The sequence below is a fragment of the Stylophora pistillata genome, chromosome 1 (assembly GCF_964205215.1).
Source record: "Stylophora pistillata chromosome 1, jaStyPist1.2, whole genome shotgun sequence".
NCBI classification, from domain to species: domain Eukaryota; kingdom Metazoa; phylum Cnidaria; class Anthozoa; order Scleractinia; family Pocilloporidae; genus Stylophora; species Stylophora pistillata.
The window spans coordinates 10,754,463-10,768,129 of NC_142519.1; the positions used below are offsets into that span (position 1 = coordinate 10,754,463).

Here is a 13,667-nt window from a genome sequence, read left to right on the forward strand (position 1 = left end):
TAAGATCGTATGCTTTTTAGAGAGTGCTTCCCCCCCCCCCCCCCCCCCCGCCAAATCGCAGTCACCACAGTTCATTGGTGACACTTCATTAGGCATACTTGATTCATTTTTGTGAAATCGAGAGGGGTCTGGTCTGGCAAGACAAGAGATCAAATATGGCGGCGGTAATGAGCTACAGATCGTACTCTTTTCTTCGTGTAACAGCTTCTAGCACGTCGACTTACCTCCATAACACGACGGTGCAACGTCGATACGCTCATGGTGTTGTTCAATCCGCTTCCTATTTGATGCAACGACAGGGTACGTCAAATTGTACATCTTAAAACATCACGCTGTAAATTGTAAAATTTAGCTATATATCAGCAGAGATACTAACCTTTGAAGATCTTAAATCTAGAGATTCTTCTCTTATGCCACCACAGCATCAACTCAACAGCACCCCCCAATTAAAAAAAATGGTGCCACCTCTCCGAACTAAAACATTGTTGCCCCCCCCCCGAATCCCCGATCAAATCAATCCCTCTTTCCTAAAAACGAAGGAAGCTTTTATTAGTTTCCCTCAAGATATAGTTGCTTAAAAAATGCTCTGAGAAGCGGCTAGAAGAGTTGTAAAACCAAAATCGTTTTGAGTTGGGGGTAAATCTGGGGATACCATGTTAGCCTACAGTGGGGCAAAGCCTTTGAAAGCCGATTCATCGCTTTTATCAGGGAGATTTGGTGAACCATACGGGAGACCTGGAGACTTGTTCTGTATCCGGGAGACTCCCAAATAATCCGGTAGAGTTGGCTTGTAAGTATCAGTAGAGGCTTAATAAGTAATATTTAAATAAAGGTTCCTCTACATTGTTCCTGTTTTTCAGAGAGAAAAAGGAAAAGTGACTATAAAAACAGGAAACCTAAAATAAATCAGTGGATATACAAGGTAGGGAAAAGCATTGTGCTCTGATTCATAAAGTTATTTGATATGTTAACTTATAAATGTATTTGATGGTTGATTATCAATTAAGTGTTTCACTTGTCTACCAGCAAAGCAGAACTGTTTTTTTTTTTGTTTTTTTGTTTTTTAACTGATAACCTCATTCATAGACACTATTTAAAGCCTTTATCCTCTAAAGAGTAACCTGCTGACATACTGGTTACGGTCCTGAAGCTGCTAATTAGTAATAACAGTTAAGAACATGATTGCTGTACATTCAACAAGACATTCATATATTCTGTATGGCATCTCCCATTTCCATTTCAGCAAGAAGAATCTCAAGTATGTCTTACAGACTGATAGTGTGTTTACTTACTACGAAATCACCCACATTAGAGTCTAACCTCCTTACTCACATGTAAACAGGTTTCCATTTATAGGATGAAAGCTATTCAAAAGTATAAGAAATTGAGAACTCCACTGACCCCTCGAGTATTTGAACTTAGTGCTCTGTGCATGCATTAAGCTAACTATTATTTTATAGAAGGGCAAGGAAAGGTGGGTTGTGAAGTTTTCCCATTTGAATTGGTGATGGTTGAAATACTGTTTAAAATTTGTTTGTGAATTGGGATCAAGACCTCATTTGCTGCCTTACTACAACTCAGGGGTAAAGGGTGAAGAATTTTATTGTCAATGTGTACAATTCACAGTACATCAATGGAAACTTGAAGCTAAGAAGTACATTTACAGATTGGCCATCTGTTTTCACTGGATCCACGTCATATAATCCTGCTGCAATTCCTATTTTCTTCAAAATGGGACGAATGAAACACAACAAACATGGCCAAGGCCTTCCCAAAGGAGCAATTGGAAACATAGAACTAATGAAGGTAAAGTAACCTCACATGTGAGATATCATGGTGGTTGTAGAAGTCTTAAACCCCTAGACATGATCAACTCATTCACTTCCTTAAACTATTCCATTTGTGGTGAGCAGTCATGTGTTTACCTGAACCCTTCTAGGTTACTTTGACAGGAGTTCTTCATTCTCTACCTTCTCCTAAAACATTTCAACATACTTGAAAGCTTTTGCAAAATCTTGAACTATTTACATGTAATTTGGTTGTTCCATTTAGATACCAAACTTTTTCCACCTAAGTCCCCCTTCCATTGAAAGACACTGTCAGGCACTAAAGTGTGAGTAGCATCTTTTTCTTGATTCACTGAGTAATGACTTAATACTACCAGTGGTTTTCCACAAATTATAAAATGATCCATAAAATAAGCTGTCATTGACCATAGATAGTAGTAGTAGAAGTAGTACTTTGTTTAGACACATTTCACCGGTGAGCCTGGGGCTCATTTAAATGTGAATGTGTATGCTAAAATTAAGATGTAAAATTTAGATATGTCATCTATTCAATAAAAATACAAAAACTAGACTATAAAATTTAAAAACTAGACTAAAAAAATTTAAATATGTTAAATACTCGATACAAAGGTTACAGCTACAATTGGCCTTGGTAGTCAGGTTCATTAACATTGTTCAGTAAATTTTTAAAAATTCTAAGAGAGGACGCTCTTCTTATATTTTCGGGTAGGTTGTTCCATAAACATGAAGTTATGTAGCAATAAGATTTATGCAAATAATTTGATTTAAAAGTAGACTGATTAAGCTTACAATAACCTCTTCGGTCATAATTGCTAGAATGCAATGAGAACAATTCCTTGATGTAGTTTGGCCCTGTAATGAATAGAGATTTATAAAGAAAGATTAGGGCTTGCGTGTATCTGCATTGTTCCAGGGACTTGATGTTTATTATCTTAGTAGATCACCATATGGAGTTGACTTGGTCAGATTCATCTGATCTTTGAAGTACTTTTCCGCCTCGAAAAGGATGGGTAAAAAAAATCTGTATTTTATTCATCTTTCTGTAACTGACTCTGTGACCTCGAAATCATGTTGGACATAAAATGTACATTTTTAGTTGCCCTTTGAGGTTTCTTGTAATTCTGATAGGCTTAATTATAAAGAATTTCCATTCTTAAGGTAGGCAAAGGAAGATCGGATGATGCCAGAATTTTTTTTTCAAAAGAAACTCTTAGTAATTGATATGTTGTAATTTTTGTTCTTAGCATTATGTACTGAATGGCCAAGCAACCTTGACCTTTCAACTGTACCATTGCGAGTAACAACCCAAAACTACTTATTTGCTGGACCATCGCTTCATAATCCTGGATCAAGAGTAGTAAAACTTCAGGTGTTGTTAACCTTTTCAGTTGGAATGCTTTTGGTCAGCTGTTGTGGAACTTAGCTATTAAAAGTAATTACACTGATCAATCAGAACAGTGCAGTAAAAGCAAACTGTCCAAAATGCAGAAAATCTGAAGTGATCAAGTTGTGAATGTTTTTAGTTTTGTATCTTATTGCTTGAGAGGAATTCATGGGTTTTCTTTCCCAAACACATGGTGAATTACATTAAAAAAGAAGCCAACCATTACTTTCAGTACTCTATTTGAAATAATGTGAAACTTGGGATTTCATGACATTTTTAAGAACTGTATTTTTTTCACAAAGGGGGTAAGTTTCTAAAGAAACTGATGCTGCTGCATCAGTGGGGTTAACAAGGTAATTTGGGTGTATCAACTAAGTTGAAATTGTAAATTGGCCACCATAAAGAGTTAAAAAACCAAAACTATTATGTATTTTTTAACTGCTTTGATCCCTAAGAGTGACCAGTATCTAATTTCTCCTTACAATATCACCCCTGAATCAAACATTATGGTCACAAGAATAAAGGAAATGATCACCAACTAAAGAAACTCTTGATTGTCAAATAAAATCCCTTAGTCAGCACCTCAGGAAATGTATAGAGAACAGTATGGAGAATATGCATACTGATGTTAGGGTGTGAAGGGGTTAAAGTGACCCATTCGATGCATTCTCCTTAGGTTTACTTGAAAGATCTAGTTTTAGATGATCATGCCCGAAAGAAATTGATCGAACTGGTGGAAGATCGCTATGATCCAGAGACTGATGAGCTTACCATTGTAGCAGACAGGTAGAGTGCTCCTCCTTTCTGCTCAAGAGGTTGAAGTCTGGCCTCTTTTTGTTAAAGTGCACCTAAACCCCAAATTTTTTTTCGCTTAACGAAATAAGCGTATTTTTTTTGGAGTATTTCTGTGCAAAAATTTTTTAATTTGCTCAAATTTTTAATTTTTTGTGCCCAGTCAAAATACGGAAAATCGGCCGCCATCTTGCCCCACGACCGAGTTTAAAGAGGAATGGCTCTAGCGGGTAATGTGACGTCAAATCGAGAACACGAAAGTCTGCATTTCACACATTTTCACTTGTTTGGGAAGGTTGTAGTCGATATTGTCCGAAAATATACCGACTAAGTGTATTGTAGAAGGATGTGGCAACGTGCGAAATTTGCAAGAGGGTATCGCGCTTCATACATTCCTCATACAACACACCTAGTCGGCATATTTCGGACAATATTGACGACAACCTTCCCAAACAAGTGAAAATGTGTGAAATGCAGACTTTCGTGTTCTCGATTTGACGTCACATTACCCGCTAGAGCCATTCCTCTTTAAACTCGGTCGTGGAGCAAGATGGGGGCCGATTTTCCGTATTTTGACTGGGCACAGAAAATTAAAGATTTGAGCAAATTAAACAATTTTTGCACAGAAATACTCCAAAAAATAAGCTTATTTCGTTAAGCGAAAAAAATTTGTGGGTTTAGGTGCACTTTAATCCTTTAATCCAAAGAAGAATGGATGATGATTAATAGATGAACTTAGATAGGCGCGTTAGCCGAGGAATTCTATGGAACTTCTTGTTGCGATCAGAGAGAAGTACATTTTATGATTATTACTCACGCTGCGTTTTTTACGAACATCCAAAGTAACGAGCTCCGGATGCATTAGTGAAGATGTGTTTTACGCTAGCTTCTGTCAGTCAAGTCGCAGTTCATTGGGGAAACACGTACGCTGTGTCACAGGGTTCAAATGGTCTTGTTCCTTTGTTGTGATTGGACGATTTCGAACTATTTTTTCCTTCTCCTCAATGGCTGTTATGGTTACAAATGATGGCAGCATGAAATGAATTCGCAAGTATAGCTCCGATCTTTGGGGTTCGTACGTCATTGAAAGGCCCAATAAGTTAATGAATCATGAAAAAATTATCTTTGTTGTTAACTTACCATGTTTTTTTTTTCTTCAGATGTCCAACTAGGAAACAGAACCGGGATTATGCCATGTATTTGTTAAGCGTGCTTTATCACGAGTCTTGGGTAAGTTGTGCCTGTTAATTTCTTTCAGTATTGATAGTATTGTTTTTCATATGTAGTGTAGTAGTAGTAGTATTCCAAGGAGGCAGTGTGGCCGAGTGGTTAGAGTGTCGGACTTGTAATCCGCCGCTCCCGGGTTCGAGTCCCACCGTGACCACTGGATTTGTTTCACGGTAGCCCCGAGTTCAGATCCTTAGCCACGCTTGTAAATCGCCAACTGGTTTGCCTCCGGCCGGTTGGGGTTCTTAATGATGTTATGTTCAATTTAGACCATTTGTTTCATGTGTTTGCAAGGACCACAATGGAAACTACTGGTTCACCAGTAATTGTGTAATCCTTTAAAAAGCCTTTTTTTTTTTTTTTTAGTAGTATCTAAAAGCTTGCTGTCATTGAATAGCTTCTGATTTTTTTTTTCTTGTTTGTTTTTTTTATATATATATATAATTACATATCCAAAATAGCGGAATGAGATCATCATCTACTAAAAAGTGCTTAATAGCAGGTCTAGTTCTATGGATAATTATACTTCAAGATTTAGGTTACTTGAACTTTTAGGTTACTTGAACTCTGAGTTTCATGCCTCTTGCGAAGCAATCGTCAGGCAACTGTGTTGCCTGACGATTGCTTCGCAAGAGGCATGAAACTCAGAGCTGCAGTAAAAGTTCAAGTAACCAAAATCTTGAAGTACAATTATAATTATATATCTTTATATATAAGAAAACCGAACCGTGGGAAGCTGAGGCGGATCATGAAGCAGAAGAAAGCGACGACGAAGACGAGGAAGAAATAATGCAGTTAAAAAAGAAACCGAAAAAGCCAAGGCCCTTAAAACTAATTGATGGAGAATTTTACAGGGTGAACAAGTTCGGAAAATATTTTAAACTGTTTATAAACGAAAAAGACTAGAATGGAAGACTGGAACGAAGGAACTCATGTTCACCCGGTTTCCTTAAAGTGCTTACCACGAATCCATTGGTGCAAATGTATGACCTCGCTTTGAACAGAATTCCTTAGAAGAATTCCAGTCTTCAAGAGCTCTGAGGACACTTGTGCAAGTGATGAAAGGAGTGTGGAAGACTCAGAGTATACTATATCGGTGTGAAAAAAATTCCACCTGGCATCAGAAAACTTACTGTGCATTTTACTGTAATAAATTTGAAAAAAGTGACACTGTAGAAGAGTATTGGCAGTTATTTTTTTAATTTACGGAAGAGATTGATTGTGGAGCAGAATAGGAGAAATAATGTTTTTCTGGATATGTACTTTTTTATGGCGTTTTTTGTCACGGCAAGTCCTTGTAGCATAGTTAGTAGGGGGGACTGGTTAGGAAACTGGTTAGTTAAAATTACCTAAACAGGAGATCTATCACGAAAAACTGGATGAATTTGGAGACTATACCCTCTTATCGCACATCGGACGCCATATTAGGGAGCTTAAAGGCCCATTTTCATCCGAGATCCTTTGCAGTCGTTTGTTTTTGTTTTGGAATCGCGCTATTGTAAAATGGCGAACTCTGATAGTCATTCACAAACACTATTAAAAAGAAAAACAAAGATTTGGTGAAGAACACAGTTAACAAATTTGCAGCTAAATATTTGAGACTGAAAAATCATAAATCGAGTCTGTGTATAAAACTTGTACAAAGCTTACTTGATGTTGAAGGAAATTGTTTGGCTTCAACTCTATATAAAATATGAACAAATAACCAGTATTGGCCAAAACGGAATTAATTAACGCATTTCAATTATAGAATAATGACTTGTACAAATGAGATCGCTTACATACATATCTCAGAATCTCAAGTAAAAATCAGTCAAATAATTATTCTCACCTCGAAAAAATCTCCCCAGAGTCTCTAGTTCCATCGTAGGAACAATGCAATAACATTTCTGCAAAAGCACTGTCTGTAGTGTTACCGAAACCCATGGTTGTTTTCCTTACCCTCCATAAATCATACTCTCAAAGTCGAATAACCTTTGCCGAGCCGGGCAGACTCGGCCTTCCTCTAGACCGCTTCCTCGGCGGCATCAACTTTTCAAATGACGTTTTTCACCGTCATACATGCAAGAATTAAAAACTATTTACTGATATGGATACTACGATAGTTTGTTGTTCGCACATGATTCAAGATGGAACTTTGAAAGCCCTAATTAGTAAGATGGAAGGAGATATCAAAGCGATTCCGCAACTACGAGGAAAATAGCGTATTTTTCATACATGAAAAATGATCCGGGCGCGCAAGGCATCTTGGTTGAAAATGGGCCTTTAAGCAGGAGGGTTTTTGAAGACGACGCCGCCGTCAATGAGCAGCTGAGACCGGGACTAGGTCCATTGCGCATGACAGACAAACGACGTCCTCCTTCCGGCGACGACGTGAGTTTTAGGTATTTGACGGCGTCGTGAAATGTGAGTGATTTATGAGATTTCATGGCTTTTGTAGATTTTTTCAACTTTTCTATGTGGTTCACACGATTTCAGTCGATGTTCAATTATATTTTTAGTTTAGTGTAAGAGCAGTTTGCGCCTTTTTGAGACAGTTTTTGGAAGATAGAAATGGCCACGGAGAAGGATGCAACGAGCACCAAACCTTTCCCCCAAATCGTAAGCAAGCTTATTAGGAAATTATTTATCCGCGAAAGTTGAAATGACGGTGGAATCCTAAGAACTTGAGCCAGAGTTGGAAGATCCCTTTTCCTCACTCAAAATTCGGCTATGCATTCGTCGTCGTTCATGTTATCCAAGTCAAAGCGATCGTACGAATCATAAGCAAAATCTGGATTTCGTGAGGAAAACGAGTCGCACAAGATTATAAAATCCTCATCACTAATAAGATCAGCATCGTAGTAGAGAAGAAGGGCCTGACGAAACTCTTTAAAACTGGCCATAACCGGAGCAGAAACAAAAGTATATCAGGAACAGAGGATGGTCGCGTCCTGGCAAAACAGCATCCGTGCTTAACAAATTAACATTTGGCGGGAGAGCGAGGACGTCAAACCCAGGCCGTCGAGAATCTGACGGCGGCGTCGTCCCCGAAGTCTCTCCTGCTTAAGCTCCCTATTGTTGAAAATGCTGTGCAGGGTCAACACCGCGTGATCACGAAAAAACTAGAACAATAACAGTCCCCCTCTACTAACTATGCTTGTAGTGTCACGACCTGTCACGGCAAGAACTGAAAAGATTATACTTTCGGATCTACATAATTCGCCGATGTAAACGGTAAAAAGCTGTCTCTTTAAAGAAAAAAAGATTCCTCGAACTTCGTGATGCACCAATCTAATCTACTAAGATATTTCTGCAAGAAAATGTGTTGTTTTTACAACCGCCCGCACTCCTGAAATGATTTTGAGATGCTTATCGTCTTCTGCTGCATTCCCTAATTTCGCGCCAAGAACTGAAAATATAATGTTGTAGTAGCTATGACCCAGAAATAAAAAATGTAGAACTACTAACATACTCTGAACAATAATCTCGCGAATTTAAGGCAAATATTCAGCTAAGCTTTTTGCGGAAAAGTCAACAACTTACACATTTATTTACAGGGCGATAAAATAATGGCTACGCTTTCCCAGAGTAAAGAAGCCACAAAACTATGATCCCCAGGTTTCTCCAAGAAAAAATCATTCCGCCAAGTGTAAGCAAGGTTCCCGATTAAGGTGGCTGAACATAGTTTTTGATACCTGTGTTTCTTTCGCCATTTTCTCTAAAACTCTAGATCTCTCGGTCGCCCAAACTGGCAGCAAGTAAGTTAAGAACACAAACTTTTTTTTTTTTTTTTTAATCAATACTCCACTTTATTTAAAATCAAAAATATTTACAAACGTTCGATAAAAACCTTAAAAATCGAAAAACACATTAAAATGTCCATCAGAAGCTAAGAAAAACACACCTCGTCTACGTTTACCTCTCGAGCTTTTCGATAATAATAAAGAAGATAATAATAATGATAAAAAAAATGATTATAGTGATAACAATGATAACAGTAATCCTATTAATAAGATCCTAACAAATGGCAACCTCTGAACTTTGAATATCCAGGTCTACATTAATAAAATTCAATTTGGGCCTTCTAATTGTTCTGGATCCTCTTAGGCAGATTAGGGCCGATCTTAATAATGCAAACGAATTCGAAGTTTTTGCCCTGATCCGGGAAATTGTCTTTGAATAGTGTTCTCCTTTCTTGTCTGCAATGAGTTCTGCAAGGCGACTGTGATATCTCAAACATTCTTGGCCCATTCCACCAGTCGAAGTAAACACAAGATGCGTAGAACACGTCTCGAGTAGGAACGTTTCTTCTCATTCCCATGCATGCGGTAAATCTGCTGCGGTTCCAGATTTCTGTACGATTCAGCGTTTGGGTGACAAACTCGAATATCGAAAAAATGCAGATCGATTGTGTTCCCAGAAACCACGAGCATGAATGTTTAGCCTTGCATCTTGCGTCATGTTGGAACCGCTGTTTAATTGCTCTCCTGTCGTGTCTTGGAGTTGGGGTTCGATTTCCACATCTTTGCAGACAATTCCTAAAAGCTCAGCTTCTAATACCCCATTCACACCTGAAAACTTGTTTAGTTAAACCAGGTTTAACTGAATAAAAATCAGAAGCAGAGAACTGAAAAACTACATTTTCCACAAGATTCAAGCAATTGCTAAATTGTATTTTCAATGTGCCACATTTGAAGTCAACCAAATATTGATTTGAGCAGCTTTTATGGAGCTGTTATGTTAAACCATGTTTAACAAAACAGCTTTAAAGCATGTTTAGGCTTTGGTGTGAATGGGGTATAAGTCTCTAAGTTCGTTGTGGCACTGTATAATAAAGCCACCCTTTTTGCAGACCATTGGATGGTCCACTGTGAACACGTCCCCTCAAGCACATTTGGAAGGAATATCTTCGAATTGCCAGTCGTATCGCAATTTAATAGCGTCTCGGAATTCTCTTTTGTTGAGATTACATCCTTGCTCTTGTAAGGGAAGAACGGTTAACCATACCGATGAACCCTTTTCGGTAGCCAGATCTAGTGCTCGTTTGGTCTTAAGTGGTGCCCTCTCATAACTTAGTCAACGCGATGGCCTCTCTTTTACAACTCATCACATCAGCATTCATTCGGTCAGTCCATTTCCTTCTGGACCTTTGAGGCCTTCTTTCTGCCATACTACAATTATCGTGACGCCACTTCGCCATACCTGTGCTTCCACCTTTAGAAATAGCACTTGCAAACCATAAACAATAGGGTTACTCAATTTCCTGGAGCACCAACCTTGCTCTAATTTTTTGAGGTGGTTATCAAAATAAGTTGCAGGTTTGTTTTGGTAGTTAAGGTGACGTATGTGCCGTTGCCATGGCGACATTAATAAATATAAAGAGATCTTTAAAATCGGTTTTGTTAATTTGTACAAAATCTAGCATTAGATTTTCTTTATAATTTGCATGCTACGAACTTGTACCGATACTCACACGTTAATGCCATTTTGCGAGAGATCTTTAATTATCCCTCGTTGAAGATTCACTCAATTATCTAGAATTTCCTTTGTTGAAAATCAACTTTTTTCAATAATCCAGTTACTTATATTACGGGCCGAGGGGGCGGCAGCCTCCCCAAATTTTGGGCAACTCAGATTTTTTGGGCAGCACGAGAAATTTGGGCAAAGCTAGTTTTTAAAGAAGCTTGCATGTGTCTGTGTATTTTTTTTCCAAGAGATATTTTCTGTTTCAACCTGAAGTCGGCGTTTTTTTTTTGTTAAATAGGCTTTTTTTTTGTTTAATTAGGCTCGATTTCCACCGTCTCACGGGTGCGGTCTTTAATCTTTCCCTTCGGGGAGATTAGTGCGGGCTCATTTTCCCGAACAGCGGCTGGTAATCGAGCCTACGTTATAAAGGCAGTTAAATTCACGCGAGACAGTGGTTGCGTATCAAGTGATCACTTTCTGGTTATTTTTGAAGGGGATCATATGTTGATATACAAATTTGTAATTTTGTTGTTTTTGGGGCACTGTGCAATCTGTGCTGCACTGCACTAGTTACAGTGAGGAATTTCCAGTCGTAAATTAATTAGAGTCAATTTCGGCGTAACTTTCTAGAATCATATTGTAGATTATCCACTGGAGACTCTCAGAAGATCTGAGTCACGTGCTCGGTAACCACTGTCTCGTGTGAATTTAACTGGCTTTACCACGTCCTTTTTGGCGTAAAGAATGGAAGAGTGCTCCCCGCTCGGTATCTACGTCCACTGTTACGGACATGTGCTCAACCTCGCCCTTAAGGATACTATGACACAGATTAAACCATTGCGAAACGCTCTGGAAACTTTCCAGGCTCTGTACAACTTTTTAGAAGCGAGTCCCAAACGACACGCCTTGTTTAGTGACACAGACGTACAAGGTGAGCATCTAAAACTGACGGTCAAGTCATTAAGTACCACGCGATGGTCATGCCGGTGGGAAGCCGCAAAGGCCGCACACGGGCAAATGGAACGGATTGTAAAAGCCCTGCTCACACTGTCTTCAGACAAAGATCCAAAAACCTACTCTTAGAGCAGAGCCTTATTGAACGCCATTTGCGACTTGGAGTTTGTCTTTGGGCTGTGTGTACTAAATGTAATCCTAAGCAACACTAGTAGCCTGTGCCGATATCTTCAGGGGAAGACGGTCGACGTCATCTCCGCTCGTAGAAATGCCGACTTGACCATTCAGACCCTACGCCAGTGTCTGAGTGAAAAAAGTTTCAAAAGTGTATGGCAGTTAGCATCAGCAATGGATCTGAAAATGAAGAATTGGCTGACTAATTCTCAATTTGAATTACGAGAAACCAGGGCACCCAGACAAACGCCGTTCTGCCGGCTTCAAACCCTTGTAGGTGAACACGCGCAAAGACAAACGCAGACACCGGAGTCGCACCATCGTATAAACACTCACCGTATGCGTTCATCGATAAGGTGCTGTCTGAGCTTGAGCTCAGGTTTAGCGGAAATGACCAGGAAATGCTCTGTGATTAGGGAAACATCTGTCAGAGTGAAACACCAGATAAAGAAAGCTTCTCCCGAGTTGCTAAATTTTACAAAATCGACGGGGAGATTCTGGAAGCCGAGCAGAAAATGTGCGCGAGTATTCGTCGTGTACGTGGATTAGGCTATATGACTGTTTCAGAAATGTTGCAGACAATTCATGAGAATGATCTATTTGATATGTTCTCAGAGTTTTCTAGTGTGGTACATATCCTTGCAGTGATACCTGCTACATCATGTTCTGCAGAACGATCATTCAGTGGGTTGCGCGCGCAGATTGAAAACTTACCTCCGCAGCACCAAGGGGCAACAACGTGTTAGTAACATCGCACTTATTAACACTGAAAGGGAATATGCCAACTCTGTAGTCGAGAAAGACATGGATCGTATCATTGATATATTTGGCCGTCGAAATGGCAGAGACAGCAATTTCTTTTAACGTGTTTTATATGACGCCTATGTTAGAGTATCATATGACGACTGTTTCGTAAAAATTTGGGCAACTGACGAGATTATTTTGGGCAAATGGTTCACCGCTCCCCCCCCCCCCCTCCGGCAAAAAGTTACCCGTACGCCTATACAAATTTCGTGAAATTCTAATTCGTGGTTCTCAAGAGAAAAGCAATTTTCCATTACTTACTACGCATGCGCTGCATTTAACCGGTTCTTTCGGTAACGACGAAAAAGCTGAGAATTGCCGGGTTAAGTTCGCACCGTTAACTTTTTTAACAAATCTTTGTAATAAAAGATTAAAGCCCTCAATACACTGCGCCAACTATAGACAAAAATAGCACAGAGTGCGGGTACGATCGAGTTGAGTAAATAAAATAACCGCTCTTTATTATCCAACTACACCTAGACGAGTACAAATAACGCCATAGACGAGTACAAATATCACACGGTATTTGTACTCGTCTATTGTAGTACCGGTTAAACAGGTTTTCTCGCATCGCGCAAGCGAAGAATTGGATTGTAGTTACGAAAAAAAAAACAAATGGCGGACAATTTGAATCATATTTCCGACGACGAAGTGTCAGAATGGCTGGAAAATATAGGCCCAAGTTCATTAGATGAATCGAACGAAGAAAAGCAGCTTGACGACCAGAAAATTTCTTCATTTAAAATTTCTTCATTTAATGATCTTCTATCCATTGAGCTAACCTCCCGGTTAGCTCAATGGATAGAGCACTGGACTGTTGTGCGGGAGGTCGAGGGTTCGAGCCCCGGCCGGACCAACACTCAGGGTCTTAAAATAATTGAGAAGAATTTGCTACCTTTTTATAACATCAAGAAATGGTTAGATATTCTAGTCTTCTCGGATAAGGACGAATAAATGGAGGTCCCGTCTCCTGCAGGGTTGGGGTAGGAGACGTTAATTTCCCAGACACGAGATTACTGTGTGATAGATGTCCTCCCCTGGGGTGGGATTGGTGGGATATAGGGCGCACTTAATTT

At 39.3% G+C, this 13,667-nt stretch overlaps 1 protein-coding gene across 1 annotated transcript; it reads left to right on the forward strand.

The window, feature by feature from the left end:
- The first annotated feature begins 114 nt into the window (after nt 1-114).
- Nucleotides 115-6,379, forward strand: LOC111321994 (small ribosomal subunit protein mS35). Its single transcript, XM_088736265.1, has 8 exons — nt 115-300; nt 861-922; nt 1,627-1,806; nt 2,053-2,113; nt 3,053-3,177; nt 3,869-3,978; nt 5,145-5,214; nt 5,929-6,379. The coding sequence occupies exons 1-8, from the start codon at nt 156-158 to the stop codon at nt 6,115-6,117; spliced, it is 942 nt and encodes a 313-aa protein (XP_088592391.1). The 5' UTR covers nt 115-155; the 3' UTR covers nt 6,118-6,379.
- Nucleotides 6,380-13,667: the final 7,288 nt, after the last annotated feature.

Bases quoted from the DNA above. Each gene is read 5' to 3' on its own strand.
- LOC111321994 (XM_088736265.1), top strand. From the start codon at position 156: ATGGCGGCGGTAATGAGCTACAGATCGTACTCTTTTCTTCGTGTAACA. The intron at 923-1,626 runs GTAGGGAAAAGC...TACAATTCACAG, and splicing joins TAAATCAGTGGATATACAAG to TACATCAATGGAAACTTGAA. The intron at 5,215-5,928 runs GTAAGTTGTGCC...TTTATATATAAG, and splicing joins TGCTTTATCACGAGTCTTGG to AAAACCGAACCGTGGGAAGC.